The sequence below is a fragment of the Orcinus orca genome, chromosome 17, assembly GCF_937001465.1.
Source record: "Orcinus orca chromosome 17, mOrcOrc1.1, whole genome shotgun sequence".
NCBI classification, from domain to species: Eukaryota; Metazoa; Chordata; class Mammalia; order Artiodactyla; family Delphinidae; genus Orcinus; species Orcinus orca.
The window spans coordinates 49,816,585-49,839,461 of record NC_064575.1 but is presented as its reverse complement, the minus strand read 5'-3'; the positions used below and the strand labels follow the sequence as shown (position 1 = coordinate 49,839,461).

Genomic DNA, 22,877 nt, shown 5'->3' with positions numbered 1-22,877 from the left:
TTTAGAAACGCACATCTCAGGGAGGCTGTCCCTTCCAACCTTGACGGTGGTACTGCCTGACCAGCACGTCACAGGTCTCCAGCCTGGGAGGCTTCGCTAAGGATGGCCGCACAATGAAACCCCTTTACGAAGGCCTCCAAGCCCTCAGTTCAGTTATGCAGCAGCTCAGTTAGACTCCCCGGGGACCTGCTATTTATCCAGCATCACTCCCAGTGAGAAGGCCTGAACCCCATAGTTTAGCTGGCCCCCTTCCCTGGCTTCATTTATGATTTGTTAGCACTTACTCCGTGCCAGACACTGTGTTGAGCACTGCAGACAAATATCCCCGCCCTCTGAGCTCCCCATGAGTGGGGTGACAGACATCACCCAATAAATAAAAGTGACAAATCCCAATAAGAGCTCAGATGGAAAAGTACTGAATGCTGTGAGACATAAGGCAGACACCGGGTGGTAGAAAGGTCTCATTTAAATTGGGGCGAGTGCAGAGAAAGGCGCTCTATGGAGGTAACATCTAGTGGGAGCCCTGGAGCACAGCTGTTGCCACCTCTTTTCTCTTAAAGGGTAAGACTGCCCCCTGTCATTTCACACCCCCCCATTCACAGAGGCACAAACACACCCACATACATACACACAGGCACATGGACACACAGACACACACACGAATTCACAGAGACCCACGTGTGCACATAGACATGCACACACACACACACACACACACACGTGTACTCCCCTCTGTGCTGCTGAGGGGCCATGTGAGGTACCTTTTCACCTGATGGCACATGTGACAGTATTGGGGGCCGGGGGCACATGGAGAAGTTATAGCCATACCACTCAGCACAGGGCTTGCCAAGGAGCTTGGCTCCCAGCGAAACGATGGCTCTCAGTTGATTTAATTCTGATTCTTGGTACCCCTCCTGGCAATTTTTGCTGAGGCCGGCTCCCCAGTCTTTCTGGACATGTGACATCTGCACATTGCAGTTTCCAGGCGTCAAGCCCATCCCTGAAATCTCAGCACAAATGAGGCCCTGATCATCAGGACTCAGAGCGTCCCCCATGGGCGGGGGGAGCACAGGTAAAGGTGAGGGGCAGTGGGATAGTTTGGTTCGACTGGAATTTTACTTTTTATCTTTTTAACATGAGAGTGCTTTTTAAAAGATGGGGAGACTACTGAATCATCAGGGAGCTCATGTGTTAAAATTGGCAAATTACATAGTAATGTATTTAAACGCCTCAACTCTGGGCTCCTAGGTTCCAGGGTAGGGTGAAGGGCAGAGTGGAAGACAGCAGCTTCACCTGCTGTAGAGAAAGAACCCAGAATGACTTCTGGGGTTCCACTGGTTCCCAGCAGCACCTCATTCCAAAAGCAGTCCTCAAATCTCAAACCTGGGAGAGGCATAAGTAAAGCTTATGGGAAAACAATGGGAAAGCCCGGGGACACCCTTGGTTTTGTGCGTTGTGGTTTCCCTCCTCTCCTCCCACGTGTTGCACAAAAAAAAAAACCCTGCAGGCTGCAACCCATGACGGTGACCTTTGTAATAACTGACCCTGAACGCGGTGGGTTACAATTCAACTGTGCCCAGCAGAGCTGGCCCTGGCAGACCCAGAAAATTTGCCAGAAAGATCGATACAAAGCTGACAGATCCAAAGTGACTCATGCCAGCTCTCCTCTTAGGAAATGGTTAGATGGGTGCCTGACTGATAACACCTCAGTTCTTTTCATAGTAGGTCTGAAAATAGCTCAGAAGCCTTTAAATGTCCGGAGATGTAGGTGATGACGAAAAGAGTTTTGAGTGGAGACCTCCTCACCGCCCATGAACCCCAGTTCTGTTTCTACCATATTCCCCCAGTGTGCCTGCCTCACACCGTATCCCTGCATGTCAGGGACGACTCTGTGCTGGACACACCCACCAGCGTCTTTGGGAGACCAATATTCTAGGACTCAGGACTGGCCATCCCTGGACAGGTGGGGAGACTAGTCGTCCAACACTCAGGCCCTTCGTGCTGTCAACTTTTGTGTCCCTTGTTACAAATCTCTTATGTCTCTATCACCTGCCCCTGGTTGCCCCATTGAAAGGCAGCTCCTTCCTCAATGGGCCCTTTTCTCTGTCTAGAGCCTTAATGGGCCCATGCAGATTTTTCACCCTTTATATGTATGGTGCTTATTTTGAACATAAGCACGAGTGGTAGCCGAAGAAGTCCCAGTAGGTCTAAGATACAGGAAGGGGAAAGATGAGCCTGGTAAGGGGTTGCAGAAAAGGATGGATTGGAGGGGGATGGGCATGAGTCTGTTGGAAATTAACAAAACATGAGTTAACAAGGACTGAAGTGGGGTGGGAGCCTTTAGAAAGTATACCAAGGGCCCAATGTGTGAGATCCTGTGAAGAAAGCATTGATAAAACCTGTTGTCCTAGTGGGTATGGGAATGACAGAGGGACAGTGAGAGGACTGTAAGGGGTACCCCTGAGACCCTGAGCTGGTGTTTCTCCACGTGGGGTCTGAAAACCACTTGCATCAAAATCAGCTGGGAGCTTAAGAGTACAAATTCCTGGGGCCCACTCCTAAGGGTCTGATTTTGTAGACGGAGCGATGCCCAGGTATCTACAGCATTAAAAGCTCCCCGGGTGATTCCAATGCACAATAAAGTGGCTGTAAAGTCTACACTGCTGAAGGGCTGGGAGCAATACCAGAGGAGTATTGCCCTCACCTCTAACATGGTGCTTGGCGATTAGTCAGCTGTCAAGAAGTGTTTTGCTGTGGTGAGTGAATAACTAAATCAATGGAGAGGATTCACAGGTGACTGAAATCGCAATGTGAGTGGCCCAGAGCACAGAGGGTCCATTGACAGACGTGAAGGAGAAGGCAGGAGGAAGAGGAAGCTCGGGGTGACTACATGGGGTTAGACATGGTGACTTCCAAACACACACAGGTAACGTGCATGGGGGCTGGAAGTCGGGCAAGTTGACACGTGGGTCATCCGCACACTAGTTGAGGCTACGGCTTACAGAACAGCAATTTGGGGGACAGGCATGATGAAGATCCAGTGGGGAAATGAGAGAGAGAGGCAGAGCCCGGAGAGCCAGCAATGCAGGGTCCAAAAATCAGAGAGGAGGGAGGGCAAAGGACCGAGAGGTTGGTCTATGGAGTCAAAGACTCTGGGGGAGCTGACGAGGGGCCGTGGCTTAGCGATTAGGAAAGCACCTGGCGGTCTTCAAGAGAGCAGTTTGGAGAGAGTGATAGGCACAGAAGCCGAGCACAGAGATAAAATAAGGAAGCGGATGAGGAGGAAAGCTGAGGTCATTAGTAGCGTTTACCCTCTGGGGTTTTCTCAGGCGAAAGGAAAGAGATAGGATGCCAGCTATAATGAGCCGGCAGAGAAAGGCAAGGCCTTGGAACTCATCATCCCTGTGGCTGCCCCTCGGACGCTGGTCTTCCGCAGGGAGCTTTTCTTTCTTCTGTTTCTGTCGGTGCACTTCCTGGGTAATCTCACCCATGGCCTCAACTTCCATCTCTCAGCTAAGGAGTCCCGTCCCAGGCTTTCCTCTGCCCTCTGCACACCTCCATCTGTGTGTCACCCAGGCAACACGACTCAACCTCGGGATGGACCCAAGTATTCCCTGCCTCTCTTGGTGGTACCGTCATCCACCCATCCGCCCAGAAGCCACCGCAGCCCTCCATCTCTCTTCCTCACATCCAGTGGTTGGCGGAGTCCTGTGGGGTTGACCTCCTTGGCAATCCACTCTGCCCCTTCCTCTCCAGCTCCCTCCCTTCTTAGCTGGCAGTGACCTCAAGTAGGTCTTCTGGCCCCTCCCAAGCCTCCAAGCTGCTGCCAGAGTCCCATTCCGACAGGATTAACTGGTCAGGGTGCCCCAACCCAGTGACAAAAGAATGACACCCAGGGTCTTTTGGTGGCTTTGCTGTGGACTGTTTTTGCACCACACTGATTCACATGTGTCTCACACATGCTGGCCCGGGGGCGGGTCCCTGTGTGTGGCAGTTTCCTCCCTTTCCCTTCCCTCCATCTCTCTGTTCCAGACTCCTACCACCACCTCTGTCTGGCCAACGTCTGGTCCTCTTTCTATCTGTAACCCAGAAGTCCCATCTTCAAGAGGAAATATTTGTGCCTCCTTTCCTTGTGTCCTCAATGCCCTCTTCATGCAAAAGGCTTTTAGTAGTTGTCTGTATCTCTATTCCACCAGACCGTGAACCCCTTTGGTGGGGAGGGGAGGGGAGGTGATGGGGGGTGGGTGGGAGTTGACTCCAGCTATAGTTACCCCCCAGGAGGCCACCGTTGGGCTCAGAACATGTTATGTTGACTGGAAACAAAATGAATTCAATGGAAGGCCTGAAAGAACTGTGTTAAACATAGCTTCTTGTCTCCCTAACTGATGGCTCTCTCCCTTCTTTCTTCTCTGCCTTTTCTTTTATTCACTCTCTCCTTCTGTACCTTCATTTGTTTTTCCTTTTCCCTGGCTTCTTCCTATCCCTTCTTCCTTCTGCAGGACATGCACCAGCTCCTGGGCACTCCTGCCCTCTTTTCCTCCCCTGTTATATCTCCCTCCTCTCGGCCACATCTTTGAGACCTTGTTTGTGCCTACGTTCTTCTGAAAGCATCAGCTTGTTACCTTCAGGCAAAGTCATTCGCTTTGGAGAATTTCCCCAGGAGGATGGTGATATTGACAAACTAGGTCACAGAAGGAGGAACACGCTTCCGGTTTTCAGATCTACAGTATTAACTGAATCTAACACCCAGATAAGGGCCTTGGGCAGAAACGTTGGTTAAAAGTTCTCCTAAAAATAAGAGAAAGTAATAACCATGTGAGCTCAGCATTTAAGTCCTTCCTTCAAGAGGAGGTGTTTGTGTTTTCCTTTTAAGATGCAAGGGATCCTGGCCCCCCAAATATCCCTGAACATCCATTTATAGCCCTGCTGGAGAAGACATGCTGTGGCCCGCGTGGTGGGGCCATGGGGGCTGTGGGGACCGCGAGTGCCCTCTCCCCGTGCTGCACGTCATTCCCCTCCTCAGCCGCCACGAGACGGGCGGCAGGTTGTCGCCACGCGCTTCTGAAGGTTACATGGAAGAGAGAACCCACAGATGCCACTGCCCCTCAGTTAGGACCAAGTGTGGGCTGTGGGTGCTCCACCTGCCCTTGTCCACTTAGGGGCCCTCGTGGGGACGGGTGAGGGATCTACAGGGCTTCACAGAGAGAGCAAACACAAATGGGCGAAGAGTTAGCCAAATGGAATCAATGGGATGTTCCTCTCTGATGCTTTTTAATAGCAGGAATTTGGATTAGGTGTCACTAGCCTAAAGCCCAAAGGAGACACGCATTGATTATTTTAAACCTCTATTTCCCTGACACAGACACCAGCCCAAGCATGTCTCGGATATCGTTGTCCCTGAAACTGTCATCTCTTGTGGTTTGGCTTTTGAGAAGAGAGATGAAAGCAAATAGAAGGTTGTTGGTAAGCAGCCCCTCTGCTCTGCTTAAAAATAAGTGAAGGCTATTGGGTTCTGCTCAGGGCTACAAGGGGCATGGTGGGGTGGAGGCATGCAGAGGTTCTGTTGCTTTTTTTTTTGCGGTATGCGGGCCTCTCACTGTTGTGGCCTCTCCCGTTGTGGAGCACAGGCCCGGACGTGCAGGCTCAGCGGCCATGGCTCATGGGCCCAGCTGCTCCACGGCATGTGGGATCCCCCCGGACCGGGGCACGAACCCGTGTCCCCTGCATCGGCAGGCGGACTCTCAACCACTGAGCCACCAGGGAAGCCCAAGGCTGGGCTTTTTGAGCCTTTGTTGGGAAGGAAGAGCTGTTAGTTATTCTTTGCAGGCACAGAGAGTTGGGAGCCCTTTTTTCACCAGGACCTAGAGCCACCAGCCTGCTCTGTAGAAGGGATGGTCATGAATTCTTGGAGCCCCCATGAAACAGACACCCCGTCAGGGTTTGCCCCGCCCACACAGTCTGGTTCAGCACCACATGCGCCTGCTGGTGCCAACCCCACCCCGCCTGGTTGCCAGGCTCCATGCTGCTACGGTGCCTCCCTGGCAGCAAGTTGGGTCCTGGGTAACCTGAGTGTTCTGGCTGGTTTGGTGTGACTATTGCTGGGGGAACTGGCCCTTAGCACCTACTTAACCCAGTAGCGACATTGACTACGAGCCGTTCCGAAGGCCACATGAATCTTAGGAAGGTCACTGGGCTAACTGGGGTCTGCTCCCAGTTTTGCCTTCAACTCTGTGATCTTAGGTGCCTCGCTTGGCTTCTCTGAGCCTTACATCCCCTTGCTGCAAAATGAGAAGGTCAGATTAGATCATCCTTAAAGCCCTGACCAGTTCTTCATCTCGATGTAAAAACAGAACCTCTGGGCTTCCCTGGTGGCGCAGTGGTTGAGAGTCCGCCTGCCGATGCAGGGGACGCGGGTTCGTGCCCTGGTCCGGGAAGATCCCACCTGCCGCGGAGCGGCTGGGCCCGTGAGCCACAGCTGCTCAGCCTGCGTGTCCAGAGCCTGTGCTCCGCAACGGGAGAGGCCACGGCAGTGAGAGGACCGCGTACCGCAAAAAAAAAAAAAAAAAAAAAAGGCCCAGCCTTTCTCAGGAAATCTGGTCCCCAATGTCGAATGCCCTTGTTGTGTTTGCCACTCCACGTGTAACTGAAGTGCCCTAAGGGAGTGTCAATAATTGTGTTCTATTTAATCTGCATTCCCCTCGAGGCTGGAGTCCTGAGTGTGTCCGTGTTCTTCCTCATTGCTGAGTCAAGGCGCGGAGAGTAACGTGCGGCCATCACACAGAACGGTTCTGCGGGGCTGCATCAGTGCCCGCACAGTAGCGTGTTAATGAGTGTTAAAACGGACAGCGCAAATACAGCGTTCTCAATTTTTAAAATTACAGCTCTGTAACAAGTCATGCTGTTAAAACGTACAAGAAATACCAGTTAAGCCTTCAAGTAGAGAGCACACAGCCTGTACAGATCATTGCTATTCCCAAAGTGCGTAACAGGTCATTTTCTTTGAAATGAGGCAACAATTAGCAGGTAGTTCCATTATTTGAATACTAAGCCAAGTAGAAATAACACATCCAAGGATTAAATACCAATTACTACCTTAGGAGCTACGAATCAGCCTGGCATTATAACATGCCCCTCCTCAGCAGCAAACCCAGGAAATGCAGAGGGTTGGCAGAAAACACCAAACTATAACCAGTGCGCATCTGTGCAGAAAAGACACAGTGTCACTTCCCAGCCAGCGCTTTCAAAATGCTCATCACATATATTTCCAGAAGAGCCCGGCCCATGTATTTGTCCCAAAGACATTGAAAATAACAACCTTCAAATGTTGGGAGTGAAGCTGCTCTCAAGCCCACCGCTGGAAATAGGCGATTTGAAGCTTTTACTGGGTCCCCCTAAAGGAGGTTTACAGGTCAGTCTGACAGCCTGGTGGCAAAAGATGTCACCTCACAATTATGTTCTTAATTCCAGAAACAGAGCAGAAAATTCACCTGACCCCACCCCTCTTCCCCGCACCGATTAGTTTCAGGGACCAGAAGAAACTGCTCCATAACATGTTATCTAACAAGGTCAATCAAAGCCCAGCTGAGAGCACTTGTGAACTGCGTACCTTGGTCGTTCTTTGTGGGAGGGGAGTGTTCTTCCTCCCTGGATCACAGTTCTGTCTCCATCCTCTGTGGGAATTAACTCCAGTGTTCAAGCCAGCTGGGTTGTTCTCTCTCCCTCTTAACTGAAACCACTGCTTGGAGTACTTAATGCTATGAGGACATTCTCATGCTCGGAAGTAACTGAAATTCCAGGATGGGCAAAATAATATTTTATACGAGTATATATATGTACAAAAGATATTAAAAAGACAGTCTCTAAAGTACTTTGGGATTCCCCCAATGAAAGGCACCAGATAAACGCAAGTCATCACCAAAATGAAAAGTCAGGTTTTCCAGTTTTCACATCTGCAAAAAGTAACCACTAAAGGTATCTCTGTTTTGGTGGTAAAACCTGCCTGTTTAAAAAGAATACTCATGAGAGTGACTGAATTATTCAGCCTCCTTCCTTGTTTCCACTTTTCACAAGCTTTATGGTCAGTGACCGTGGATACCACACTCAGCGACCCAATGCCATCAGCCTTGGCAAACTGAACAGTCTTCACGAGTTTGTACCATCACCTGCCTCAGTGCAGCTGGAGATTATTTCGTAAATTCTCTGCCTTCCAGTGCTGGAAACGTCAGCCAAAGCCAAGTGCTACATGTGCAAATTCTGAGAAATAACCCTGCCCTTCTGACTTGGTGGTTGGTTTGCCCCTAAGTCATCTCACCTTTCCCGATGCTTCTGAGAAACAAATGTAGACGGTAGACCAGGTAGCACTAGGACGTGGCTGCCTCCCCGCCCACCATAAGGCTCCAGTCTGATGGAAAGATTTGAACTGGGGACCTAAAGGCATAAGTGACTAGTGCAAATGGCCCGCTCTTTAGTAGCCATGGCAACTACAAGTACACAAAGCCTCTGACAAGATCCTCACCACATCCCCAAGAAGTATGTACTACCTTCAACCAACTAAGACACAAAGTGGACCTTTTTAAGGAAGATCCAAGACATAGATAAAAAGCCTGCCTAACTCCGCATGTAGACCCCTGGATTCTGCAGCCTTTCCAAAGACTGAACAACAATGGAAGCCACCTGGAAAACCACCTGATTACCTAGAATATAACAGAGAACTATCTTACTAAGGGGTCCAGGTTAACCCTTCAAAACGCTATGTGCTGGTTAACTGAAGAAGAAGAGAGAGGGCATTCTGGAGAAGGAAAGAGTTCTCAACCTTAACACAAGTTTAGAAGTTTAAAGGTCTTTTAAGTAGCATCAAGCTTTTCAAGAAGTTTACAATTATTTATGACATTTTATTAAGTAACAATGCTTTTTTGTTTTACAACTCCTTCCTTTCTCCTGGCCTCCACCAACCCTCCCCCAAGAAAAGGCAGCTGAAATGGAAATAAGAACTATAATATTTCCATCCTGGATAAGCCATTTGTCTATATTTTGAGTACATACTTCCACACCACCAGGTTTCCATGTCATACCAGGAACTCTGGGGCAGTTAGAGCATCATATGTAACGTACTGTATCATAGAAGCAAAATTATCTAAGTAAATTCTGCTTGGAAATAAAAGGGTTCTCATTTTATAAGCTTTCAGAGCAGGCAACAAAATTTTCTAAGCTACTGCCCTTGCTAGCAACCCAACAATGTTTGCCTCAGACAATACAACAGTCAACTTTTTAGTTGATAAAGACAATACAATCTTATTTCTAAACATCTTTAAAAGGAAACATTTCAAAAACATGCTAATATCTAAGACACAGCAAAGTTTATTCAAATGACCTAGACCAGGAACCTCAGCAAGAAATAAATGTCTCTACGACCACCCTAGAAAAGACGGAGGGCTGACTTTGAAAGGTCTTCAAGCATCCTGTGATTTGGCCTATGTTTAGCTGAAGCCCCTGTCCCTAATGCATCTGTTCTTGGTAAAGATTTCAATCTTCACTACGTGATTAACAAAATAACATTCTCTAAAGAGCAACATTTAAGAGATGAACATCAGTGTACATCATTCTAAGAGTGAGCAGGGTACCCATGCAAGCCACAGGGCTACAGAGTTACAAAAACAACTCACAGACTTGCATCAGTCATGTGTACTTAACTTCACATTCCCTTTGTTTTGGTATTAAAACTAAATGAAAGCATTGGATAAAGAATTGAGATTTTGTTTCTACATGACTGTGAGCAAAACCTCATCATATCCTTGCTGACCCCATAGATGTGTTTCCACTGGACATATTTGTGGGGGCTTTTTGGTACAGAACTCACATGACAACCTCAGAAACAGGAGCACAAACAACTGAGACAGTACTGGGCCACAAGCGCTACAATAGAGAACACAACGAACAGAGAAATTAGGTACTCATCCGGCAGAAAGGTGAACATTTTATGCCCGCGATGCAAAGACCAGTGAGTGTCATTTCACTGAAAGGTGCAAAGGCATGGTGTCAGACACACCACCCTCTAAAAATGATCCTAAATACTGTAAAAGCAACCTGGGGTGCATATCCCATGCATCTCTCCCCGTTGGGGCTGGGCATACTCCTTACGCCATAACCCTAATGTGCCTGGACTGTGCCAGAGGCACGAGACACAGCTCAGCAATGTGGGTTTGAGGAGGTCAAGCCCTCGCAGCTAATGCAGGGAATCATTTAAACTTAGTTCGCTTGGCGAGCTCCTGCTCATGCTCGTCAGGCTCGCCATGAGGGATTTAACTTTATGGGCATAGTAGTCCCTTAAGTTGACGGAAGGGACCTCCTTCATTCCATCCCCAAAGTCACAGCTGCGCATGGCACTCTCGAGTTGCTTTTGGCGCCGATAAAAGTGGGAGAACTTATTGAAGATCAAGGTGATGGGCAGTACCACCACTAGGATACCCGCCAAGATGCAGGCAGAGGCGGTCAGCTTCCCTGCCGTGGTCCCTGGGACCACATCCCCATACCCTACAGTGGTCATACTGACGGTGGCCCACCACCAGCAAGCGGGGATGGTGGCCAGGCCCTCATTCTCCTCCTTTTCGATAGTGTAGGCCACTACGGAGAAGATGGAAATCCCCACAGAGAGGTAGAGCAAAAGCAGCCCTACTTCTTTGTAGCTGTATTTAAGTGTGGCCCCCAGGGAGCGGAGGCCAGTGGAGTGTCTGGCCAGCTTTAAGATGCGGAAAATCCGCATCAGCCTGAGGACCTGGGCCACCCTGCCCAGGTTGGCCAAGGTAGGTGTGCTCTCCACAACCAGGTTTACCACCAGAGTGATGTAAAAGGGGACGATGGACATGAGGTCGATCAGGTTGAGGGCATTCCTGAAAAACTTGAGGAAGTCAGGGGCCACAGCAAACCTGGCCATCAACTCAAATGTGAACCAGGCGATGCCAAAGTGCTCCACGATTTCGAACCTGGGGTCCTCACCAGGGTTGCCCTGGCTGTCAGGGATTTGGAAGTCCGGCAGACTATTGAGACACATGGTGATGATGGACCCCAACACCACGAGGATGGACAGGACGCTGAAGACCCTGCTCAGGACCGAGTAGCCGGGGTTGTCCAGCGCCAGCCACAGCTGTCTGCGGAAGTTGCCCAGGGGCTGCCCATCGAACTTGGATGCATCGTTGTAGAAGGCCAGGATCTCATCGAAGGAGGACGTGGTGCTCTCCTGGTCGCTCTGCTCGTCCCACTTCTCCTGTTCGGGCTCCACTTTGCGGCCGTGGTAGCTGTAGCTGCAGCAGGAGTCGATGAAGAACTCGTTGATGCCCCAGTACTCGATCTCCTGGCTGAAGGAGAAGACGCACAGCTCCGCCATGACGTGAAGCTTGCCGGTGTGGTAGAAATGTAGCACGTAGGGGAAGAGCTCGGGGTTGCGGTCAAAGTAGAACTCACGCTGCACGTCGTCATAGTCGTCGCAGAGCTCCAGAATGGCCTCGCGCGAGTGGCAGAGCAGCAGGCGGCCCAGGCGCGTCTCGGGGAAGCGCAGCAGCGTGTGCGAGCGCAGCCGCTTCTTAAAGCCGCCTACGTTGATGCGGATCTCTCCATCCTCGACGTTGGCCTCCGACAGGTCCCACAGGCTCTGGCCAGTCATATTGGAGACGCCCAGCCGCCCGCGCCGCGCGGGGGCGCTACACCTGGAAGCCGAAGGAATCGTGTCGGGTGAGCGCCGGGCGCTCAGGGCTCGGGCACCTCTTTCTATTTCCCCATCCGTCCCTGGCGAACCCAGTCCTCTCCAGCGGGTCTCTGGGGGCTGAAGGACACTGGGATGGGGAGCCGGTTCTATGGGTTTTGGCCCCCTCCCGAGGAAAGGCTTGGAGTGGGGGCTATGTTTCCACTAGCATGGCCGCGTTTCCACGCCCACCCTGGGGGTTCTGTCGGTCCCTTTACGCTGGTGGAGGTCGCGCCCCAGCGGCTCTGAGAGCCCGGGGAGCTGCGAGCTGACCTTGCCCGTGGGCGGGTCGAGGAGACGCCCCCGCCCGCTCGCCGCAGACAGGCGGGACCAGAGCTGGGATGCGCACCGGCCGGGCTGGGCCGAGATGGGGGGCGCGTAGCCTCGGGAGGGGGCGGGGAAATTCACCTCTCGAGTCATTAACCCCGGGTGGGGTAAGGGGGCCGGCCTGGCGTCCCCTGCGTCCAGCCCCCGCGACTGGAACCCCCTCGCCCCCCGCCCCGGGCTTCCCCGCCCGCCTGGCGCCGTGCCCTGGAGCCGCGTGCGCCGCGCGCGCCGCGCCTTACCCCGCGGAGCTATCCGGGCTCGCCCTGCGCGTTCTGGAAGCGCTTACCTGCGAGCACTGGGGCCCGCGGCCGAGGCCGGCGGGAAACTTCCCCGACCTGCCGGCGAGCATCGCTGTGGCCGCAGCTGCCGGCTGGCTGTGCGTGTGCGCGCGGGTGCGAGTGTGTGTGCGCCTGGGTGTGCGCCCGGCGGGAGGGCGGGCGGGGTCCGCCGAGCGTCTCCTGTCTCCGGCCGGGGATGCCGCCGCCGTCCGCAGTTGCAGGAGGCTCACAGGTGGCTGCGTGGCCCCGATGCTCGCAGAGCCCTCCTGTCTCTTTCCGCGCGCCCCTCAGCACCGAAGAGAGACAACAACGCGCGCCACAGCGGGGGCCGGAGCGGGAGATGAGCCGTTGCGCCTCGGCGCGGGCCCTGCTCTGGGGCACGGCGCGGTGGTGCTGAACGGACAGCTCCGCGCTTCCCAGCTCCCTGCGAGGCCGCCGCCCGGACTCCGGAGATGCTGCCGCCTCGGCTTCTCTGCTCTCCTCCCGCGCGTCGCGGCGACCCCTTCGGGCCCCCGGCTCGACGCAGAGCCAACACCTTTCCCAACCCCTCGCCTATCCCCTGGTGACAGCTGTTATTGCCACAGGGCGCAGGCAGGGGACTGCCTACGGTGACCTTTCCCCACTTGGGTCTCGGGCGGAGCCGAGCTGGGGAATGAGGGATGGCTTGCGTCGGGGGAAGAGAAGGACGGGAGGAACTCCAGGTTTCCCCTTTTAGGCACCTGCTGAAAAGTTTCCTGAAGCTTCGGGGGAAAGAGGGTGGTGGGGAAAGGCATCTGGAGGGGTGAAGACGGAGCCGGGAAACCCAAGGTCGAGCTCAGCTTAGCTTGCTGGGGGCGGGAGTGCAAGCCCCACCGGCGTGGGAGGGAGTCACGGAGTTCTGTTTGGGAGCTCTGTGTGGGCACTGCGCGTGTACAGGCCGGTGTGGTGTGCCAGAGTTGGAGGATTGTAGGGAGGTGTGTGTGTGTGTGTGTGTGTGGTCTGAGGAAAATAAGACTTTTCAGTGTCTGTGCAGCGCTGATAAAAATTGGACCTCTGAGCGGTGGGAGGATGTGTACAGCATGTCAGAACAGGGGAACCTAGGGCATGTCAGCGTGGTGTGTACACACAGTGGCAGACTGTGAGCTGTGTCTACAGTGTGCAGTGTACAGTGTAGTATTCAGTGCGACTGTGACGGGTCTGTGTGCGTAATGAAATGAGAACTTTGTGTATGCAGACACAGTGGGGACTTGGAGTGTGGGTCCAGCGTAGATATGCTCAGTACCAGTGTCCCCATTCCCCAGGAGACTTGTGGCCCAGATTCGAGCCCTTGGTCTCCAAGGATTGTTCCTTAAAGCACTGCCAGCTGGGCTGGAACTGAGAAATGGACCCACAGTCCCCGGGAAGCCCCCTCCCCTTGGTCTCAGCCCTTTCTCATGGTCCCCATTTGCCAAGATCGGAGCAGGACGTGAGCTTAGCAAGGAGCTCACGGGCTACAGGTTTTGGACAGAAGTCCCGGGAAAGCCCTTGTGGCTCTGGACTCTCAGGGCAGCCATCTCAGCCACGGTGGGCAGCATGTCTTTTACTTATGATGCCCTGGCAATGTCATCCCCACTAGATGGGTGCTCTGCACAGCTTGCATGCTTTGGGGCTCCTCAGAGGGCCTGGTGAGGACCCTTGAGCTCGCTTCATGTGGAGTGTCCTGGAACCAAGCCTGGCTTCACACAGAGGAGACCTGTGCCAGTCATCTGCCTCTGGGTGGGGGGGGTGGGGGGGGTGGGGCGGTGTGCCAGCGTGCTGCCTGCGGAGGGAGCTCCACACCCATGTCCCTGCAGCCCCCTGCAAGTGCGGGGAGTCCAGGGAGGCAGGCCACGTGGGAGGGAGAATAGGGTGGAGACGGCCACATGAGCTTCCTTTCTCTTTTGTCTGATGCTTTTAGAGAGGGAGGGGTGTGTGTGTGAGAGAGAGGGGAAGAGAGAGAGACAGAAGGAGACGGAGACAGAGACAGAGAGGCAGAGACAGACAGAGACAGGCACACACACACAGAGATAGAGGAAGAGGGAGAATCTGGTATTTGCTGTCTTCGTCTCCATCTCTGTTTCTTTCGAGGTCTGTGTTTGGAGCACACGGCCCTCACCCCTGTCTAGGTCCGCTGGACCTATCATTGAAGTCTGGGGCCCTTTCTACCCTCCCTGGGGCCCTCTCTACCCTTTGCCCCCATCCTCTCACTGTGCTCTGCCTGGTTTCTGGCCACCCTGAAGCTCACAGCCCCACTTCTGCTTTGCCACCACATGTCTATGTGGCTTCTGCTGTGTGGCCACCGTCCCCAGCCACTCCCGTCACCTTGACCTCGCTCCTGACTCTTCTCCTAGTTGAGTTTAATGCATAAATCACCTTTTCCTGCCACATTTGGAGGGTCCCTTTTCCCCAGAAACACTTGGGTTTGATAACTATGAGGTTTTCCTCCCTCCCCTGCTCTATCTGCCCGCCTCCTTCTGTTCCTGTCGGTTTTGTTCTAGCTCGTTCCTTCTTCCTTTGTGGTTGTGGGAGATTTCGTCCCTGGAGGGAGCCCCCGCCCTCCCCCCCCGCCCTCCCCCCCCAACCCCCCGCCGCCCGCCTTCCGTTTCTCTTTGTTTCTTCCACACCCCCGGCCACCCACCTGCCCGCAGACACCAGGGCTCTGCCGGGCCCCCAGAGCGCTCACTGTCTAGAGGCGCTGCTCCATTCTCCTCTCAGCTCTGCCCCTGCTCTGGCCAGCCCCCTCTCCCCCCTCCTTACCATTCCCCCTCCCTCCCTCCCTCTCCTTCTCTCCCTGGTCCTCTTCAGCAGCTGACTGAGACATGCCCCAGCCACTCAGGGGCCCAGGGTCCGTACCTGCCCTTTATCAGCTTTTCCCCCCGGGGTCAAGGACAAGGCCCCGTGCCCACCTTTCCTTGAACAACAATGTGCCCTTGGAGCCACAAGGAGAAGCCTGGGTCTGGGGCACATCAGTTATTTCTTACAAAGGCTGACGCAGGAGCTCTGGGGTCTGACAGATGCCTTTGCAGAGGGTTAAGTGTATGTGACAGGCAGAGCCACTGGTTTATTTCCCAGTCGCTGCGCTGAAGAGAAATGGAGCCGTCTCCCTCCTTCTGTGCCTGGGAAGCTGGCTGTGTTTTTGGTTTATTTAGAAGCCTGAGCCCTGGTCTTAAAATACAGCCGCCTGTTCCAGGCACGGTCAAGGCCTGCCCCTGGGCTGGCCTGCCAGGGAGATCCTGATGCGGCGGAGGGGGTGGGGGGAAGGCACCCCGGGGAAGGAGAAAAAGGGGCCCCAGGCAGCGGCCCAGATCCCTGCACCTTGGCGATTATTATCTCTGCCTCTGCCAGCACTGATCTCTCAGTTGAGCCCACACATCTCAGTCGGCTTTTTTCTCTGACAGGCGAGGGGGCTGCACTGACGGCTTCGCTGAGGGTGCTGGGCTGCCTGACCTACATTCCCCCCGCGGAGGAGCTGAGTGTTCATCCTCTCCCGGGGGAGAGCAGGGGTGCCCCCGCCGCCCCCGCCGGAATGGACTGATCACGGGCATCCATCCGGCTTCCCACCAGCCACCCTCCCCATCACAGCCAGAATGTCTCTTAAAAACACAAATTAGGTCATTCCATTCCCTCCGGAAAACCTTCCAGGGGCTCCCCGTGGAACTGAGCATGAAAAGCATGCCGTCCCATAGTTCCAAAATCCCCCATGATGCACCTCTGCCTGGCAGACTTCAGCCCAGTGGTCTCTCCTCCAGCAATTATGCTCCAGCCCTGTACCCCCTTGCTCCCTCCGCAGGGCCTTTGCACCTACTGTTTTCTCTGCTTGTCATGGCAGCTTCCCAGGCAGGCTCCTTCTCGTCACTCAGGTCTCGATTTAAATGCCACCTCCTTAGAGGCCCGACTACCCAATCTAAACTGGATCCCTCGGTCAGTTTCTAGCATTTTCCCCACAACACTTATATTAAGTGGTTACTGAATACATGATTGAATGATGAGTGAGTGAGGCTTCATCTTCTGTCTTACATTATTCTGTGACAGCTAGAGTCTTGGCCCCGCCTTCTTCCTCTGGGCGGATCAAGAAGGCAGTTGGGGCTTCCCTGGTGGCGCAGTGGTTGAGGGTCTGCCTGCCAATGCAGGGGACACGGGTTCGTGCCCCGGTCCGGGAAGATCCCACATGCCGCGGAGTGGCTGGGCCCGTGAGCCATGGCCGCTGAGCCTGCGCGTCCGGACCCTGTGCTCCGCAGCGGGAGAGGCCACAACAGCGAGAGGCCCGTGTACGGCAAAAAAAAAAAAAAAAAAAAAAGAAGGCAGTTGGAGGGGAAAGAATTGCTGTGCCTGGGGCTGCGGCCTGGATCCCCCAGGCTCTAGGGCGCTCTCCCAGGCAATTGATTAGCCTAAGGGATCTCATTCCTAGAATCCCTTGAGATTTTAAAATAAACGATGCCCCTGGATGCCTTGGACCTCAACCCAGAACAACTAAATCAGAATCTCTGGTGCAGGGCCCGTGGAATCAGTGTTTTCTTTAAGCCCCCTAAGCCATCACAGTATGGAGCCTGGAGCCGAGATTGAGAGGCTGAGCAGCCCTTCTTTAGGGGTCTTGGCACAGAGCTGTGCCCAAGTGCAGCCCAGTGATCAGCGCCAAGGGCAAGGGCTGTGTCTTAGCTCAGTTACCACCCACCCCTGCCCTGCCTCTAGGGCCAGTGCCTGCCCAAGCGGGGTCACCATAAAGGCTGGGTGCCTTTTTCACCACCTCCCCTCAATCCCCGGCTCCTGCAGGTCTGCCTGAGACACTGCCTCTCAGAATCATTTACCTCGGTTCCTTCCCTGCCTTGGATTTAGGGTGAAAGAGCACAGAGAAGCTGCTGGGGGCAGAGGCAGAGCGGAAGAGAAGAGGGAAGCAGGCAGGGAGACCTGAGCTGGGGAAGTGGGACTGAGGCTTGGGAAGGAGAGTGTGGGGAGGGGAGGACCGGGGTGGAGGGGGCGGGATTGAGAGAAAAGTAGGGGTTTTAAGAAGTTGTGCCCTATTATGAGTGCAACTCCTCACTAAGTGTTTCCTCAAGAGGCCACAGTAAGTATTTATACAGTTTTTGCATTGTTTCTGAATGCAGACAATTTATTACATGTGAGTCCTTGCCTAGGCTGTTTGGGTTTACCCCCAGAGGCCACCCTCCTCTCCTCCTACAGCCCCCCATTCCTAGGTGCCCCTGGAGGTCGATAAGGGAGAGAACATTGTTTCTGAAGGGCTCCTCTCTGAGCTCCTCTCTGAGCCCCAGAGCTGACCTACATAGGGGACTTTGAGGTCCCACATCTTGCACCTTCTCCTCCAAAGCCCATCTCCTTGGGAGGTTCTCCCAAGGTATACCCAAGTGGTGTAACGGGTATTGCTCCATTGGGGCCCTTCACTGAATCCCCCAGAACATCCTGGGGCAAGGCTAGAAAAAAATTAAGATAAACTTGATTAAATTTAGAATTAAGGTCGCCACAAGGGAAATTAACAAGAGGACAGCTTGGCTCCCAGTCTCACTCTTGACCACCTCTGGGGTCTGGCTGTCTTTCCTCTCTACCCCAGGCCCTCCTCAAAGCACACAGTGTGGAGTCTGTGCCCCAGCGGCCCAGGGACTCCCTCTCCATCTGCCTCAGGCATGTCACTTATGCTGTCCCTCCTCTCCTGACCCTTCTTTGGGTGACTGACAGCCTGACCCCCAGCCCCTCCCACTGGCCCTACTCTCTGGGCCCAAGGGGGATACCAGATCAGGAGGATTTACCTCAAGGCCCTCACCTGTGGCCGAAGAAGATGAAGATAGTGGTGAAACGAAGCTGAGAGTGATGACGGTGAGGGTGGCAGTAGAGGGAGGCCTGGCACAAAGCAAGTGCTTAAAATGTCAACCATGACTAGTACCAGTTACTGAGTGCTTATGTTGTGATCGGCCCCGTGCTAAGCTCTCTGCTTGCCTCCTGCCCTCACTTGGGTACCATTATTAACCGTATTTTACGGATGCCCATGAAGTGAGATGCCTAGACTCAAACATATCTCTCTGGTTCCAGAGTCTGGCCTCTTAACGATCTCAAGTGCAAGATTAATTAGGGTAGGCGACTTGCTGTAAACAACAACCCCCAATCCCAGGAGCTTAACCTGATAAAAGTATCATTTCTCACTCATATTACAGTTCAATGGGGGGTTTCCACCCGCTGATTCCAGAAACCAGGCTCCTTCCATCTTGAGCTCTGTCAGTTTCTAAGAGCCTTGGAATCCTTCCCTGGGATCCTCTACATCAAGATGAGAGATGAGGGAAGAGAGCGTGGAGGATGGCATGAGACGTTTCCAAGGCCAGGTCTGGAAGGGGCAGACTTCTCTCCTGCCCACAGTCCTTTGGCCAGAACTCAGTCATTGGCCCCATGTAACCAGGAGAGGCGGAGGAAGTTGCAGGGAGAAGAGAATTTGGGGGCATCAGCATTCCCTGTTGCCTGTGGGAAAGTAGATGCTGGTGGACATCTGCATCCATTTCTCCCAAGGTGGGAGGAGAGAGCCCTGGAGAGTCCCCACTCGCTGCTCACCATGGGGTAGCTGAAGGTATCCCCAGCTGGAAGGACTTCAGGACACAGGCCCAGGGGAGTCCTGAGCTGTAACTGAGGGATGATCTCTCAGTGTTAGATAAGACTTTGTTTCCCTTTTCTCAGAATGACGTTTTCAGCCCTGAACCACCCCACAGGTCTGAAGAAGGGTCAGGCCCAGTTCTTGGTTACAAGCAGCAGAGAATTAGGCAGGAGAAGCAGGGAATAAAGGATATTAGGTAGGTCAAGACTCTCTAGGCCAGAAACCCAACTTGGAAGCTGCAGAGGCTGAAAGCCCACTCCTTTCCTCCTCCTTTGATCTCTACTCCTTCCCTAGGCTGGGAACTTGGGGGAACTCTCTCAGGGAAAGATTCCCTTTCTGCCCTGGCCTGCTTGTCCTTTACCATGGCCAACCGTCTCCGTCGGACACATTCCCACCTCCCCATAGCTCCCCACAGCTCAGAGGTACTCACAGCTGCAGCCCACAGGCCTTCACTCTTCTGTGAAAGTGACACCCACCCAACTACCCATCCCTTGCCCATTGATGGATCCATCCTTCCACCCACTTACCCATCCCTCTGTGGGCTCCTGTTTCCATGGTTACCCCAGGGCCTGAGTCTGCTCTGGGTTTGCTGAAAGATTCTTCACTCTAGGCTGTTCCCACATCTTTACTGCTGGACTCAAACCCTGGATACCTAATGGGGTCCCATCCTTCTTACAGTTCTCCCCACGTGCAGATCACACATTCCTTACACATTGGTCCACCAAGGCAATCAGCTTCCTGGATTTAAAATAAAAATTAAAAACTCTCCAGTATTTGAACAGGGAGGTGCTCTGGAAGTACAGTGTCCGGGAGGCTGCCACAGGCAACCAAGTGGGAGTTCCCAGAGGTAGGTAGAGCCCCCTTATAATAATAACAGAAGCTAACATTTACTGGTCACTTACTATAAGCCAGGCACTCTTCTAAGGGTTCCACATCTAGGAACTAGGTTAATCCTCAAAATGACCCTTTGGGGTACATATTATGATTTTATGAAGGTGAACAGGCACAAAATGGTGAAGTAAACCTGTTCAGAGTTACAGAGCCACCAGTGACAGAGATGGGATTCCAAGCAAGACAGTCTGACTCTAGAGGTTTATTCTTAGACACCTCATTCATGGCCTCTCTACAGCCATTCCTCCCCACCCCAAGGATTCTGGAAGTTTCCCTGATTCATTTTTTCGAGACAGGAAGTAGGATTCCGAACGCCCCCTCCACTGCTCAGCTCAGCCCTAGGGGTGACAAACGCCCACAAGGGACCCACTTGGCGTCAGCTTTCGGTTGCTCAGAGGCCTGGGGTCTGGGGCACAGCTTTTCTCGGGAGGAGTTCCCCAACCCTACCCAACTTGAGCTGGTCTGTCTGTGGCCTCTTGAGGTTGCCTCAGGTTAGAACCAAGCAGCAGCTTGTCCTCAGAGACCTTCAGGAGGGTGGGAAGAAGCAATCCCATCAGAGAAACCCAGCTGAGGGAAGACACAAGATGTTCCCCACAAGCGACAGAAAACCAATTCACACCCTTCCCCGCAGCCAAAAAATTAAGCTAATTTTTCATTTCTTTGCTTACGTGCGACTCAACTAAACATAGGCATCTAGGAATGCAAACAATGACTAGATTTTCTTAATTTAGGGCAGCTTTAATTAAACCTTGCTAAAATGACAGAGGCTCCGGATATTTTTATCACGGTAGGAAGCTATGTGATTTGGGACGAGGAGACGTGGGGAACACGATACTAGAAATGCCTCCTACCCTGGCCATCTCCCACCCCGGACTGGCCTCCCAGGCCTGCCCCGGCAGCATGTCTCCTGAGAAAAGCTCAATCCTCCTGAGATTCTTGTTTCCTTTGCTCTTGTTTTTATTAAAGGAAATGCATTTCCTTACACTGCACTCATTCTAACTAACTGGAGTTGGGAAATCCAAATGACTTAGCAAAAAGTAAGTTTAAATTACAGGATTGTTTTTGGAAAAAAATTTGGACTTACCAGAAGTTCATAGCAGAAATATTAAGAAACCGAAATTAAAAGTTTCAAAGGTAGAGTTCTCTAGTACCTACTGCTCACTATATCCAATTCTCCTGTCCTTCTGGGCATACGGAAGGGTGTTTTTCCTTCCCCACACTCTCCAAGTTTGGAGGAACCGTGTGACTTGTTCTGGCCAACGCACTCTGTCTGGAGGTGACGTATCATATGTGGGCCAGAGCATTTAACTGCTCTGCCATTGTTAGAGGCTCCAGCATTCTCTTCCCCTGCTGTGGAAGTATATATTGAGATGACAGTGCCACAAGATCAAAGCAGCCTGGATCCCTGAGCTACCCCATGGAGCACAGCCGCCCTGGAGTCTCCTGGATCTGAAGCAGACTTTGTATGTTTGAGAGATACATTTTGGTTGGGTAATATCACTGAGGTTTGAGGGGAGTTGGTTGTTTCCTACAAGCAGAGTCTATCCTATCTTGATTAATACAAGAAATAATGCTTTCCTACTAATCATTGTACAATAACACCATATTATTTTAATTATTTCCTATTAGATTATTTTAGAATTTCCAAAATCATCTGTCTTGTTTAGTCTGGAATGGGATGAAGTTTACAATTTTTGGAGAACATATTTAACTTATTTAAGCAAAACTGATGTGTCAGCAGGAAGGTTTTTCAATTTATCAAAATTCCAGGGTAAGGTTAAAAGCCGCCCTTCAAAATAAAAGTCAGAATGGAAGGTAGATTTATTTCTCAGAGTATTGTGGGTGTGGGCAGTTTCTCTCAAAAGGTGACAGTGATTAAGTGTTTGGGAAGGAGGAGGTGAGAAGATGTTTGAAGAAGGAGTTTTTTGTGCGACGTGCTATTAGTTAAGGGGACGCCAACCAGTACAATAAATAAATGTATTATGGCTCAAACATGATAGAAGTTTACTTCTTATTTACATAAAGTCCAAAATATTTGTTGTAAATTGGTGGGCAGCTCTCCTACAAGTGGTGATTCAGGGAATTGGGCTCCTTCCCATTTTCAACACATCCTCCCAATGTTGCAGAGCTTATCTACATTCAGCCTGGAGAAGGGGAAAGAGAGTGGAGATGGATGTGGGATGTTTTTAGAGCCTAGGCCTAGATGTGGTACCCATTGTATCCACTGGCATTTCACTGGTCAGAACCCAGTCACATGACCACTCCTAATTGCAAGGGAGGTTGGGAAATATCATCTAGCTGTGTGGCCAGGAGGAAGAGAAATCAGGTTTGGTGAAGAGCTAGCCGGTTTATGTCACAAAAGACCTCCATTCTTTCCAAGTTGGATTGGAGTAATGCTTTTAGAATGTAACCCCGTGTAAAAAGGACCATAGGTGGACCCGACTTCGTGCAGGTTAGATCTGAGAGGCCTGAGTGGGACTTTGCCTAAGGCACCGTTTTCTGCTTCTTAGATTAAAATAATAGTCATTTTCTGAGCCACAGATATACCTTCTAGGATTCCCAAAGTGTTGGACCCGTAATATAAACAAATGTAGGTGAATGAGGTATAAGCACTACAGCACAGGAAAGCCTGAGAGAAACATGGAAACTTCTCTGACATTACAATTAGAGTTTTAGAGAACAGGTGGCAGCACACAGAGGATTAAATGAACGCAGGGTCACGCGAATTGGTTAAATGGAGGACGCCTACAAGAACTCACAAACTGGACATTAGCATTTAATCTAATCCTCAGAGACGCCCAACTCTGTTTTAAGAAATAAGAGACTTTTATGCAAGGAGTGAGAAGGTCAATGATAAGCAAACTCGAGCTAGTTCAAAGTTGTTGCCCTGCTCTAGCTGAGACCAGCTCCCCAGGAGCAGGGCTGCTACTGTAAGCCTTGCCATCAAGTGGGCTTTGAACTGTTTATACAAGCTAATTGCTACTAGAAACATAAGAAATTCGCAGGAAGTTCCATGCAAGGAACCAGAGAAAAGGACTTTGAGTTGTATTAGTGGTTCTTG

At 52.2% G+C, this 22,877-nt stretch overlaps 1 protein-coding gene across 1 annotated transcript; it reads right to left on the bottom strand.

Annotated features, from left to right (window-relative positions):
- Window positions 1–6,784: 6,784 nt before the first annotated feature.
- Window positions 6,785–13,260, bottom strand: KCNS2 (potassium voltage-gated channel modifier subfamily S member 2). The gene is made up of 2 exons (XM_049700253.1): window positions 12,348–13,260; window positions 6,785–11,699 (listed from the first exon to the last, which is right to left on the bottom strand). Exon 2 carries the CDS (start codon window positions 11,654–11,656, stop codon window positions 10,223–10,225), a length of 1,434 nt encoding a protein of 477 aa, XP_049556210.1. The 5' UTR covers window positions 11,657–11,699; window positions 12,348–13,260; the 3' UTR covers window positions 6,785–10,222.
- Between the last annotated feature and the right edge of the window lie 9,617 nt (window positions 13,261–22,877).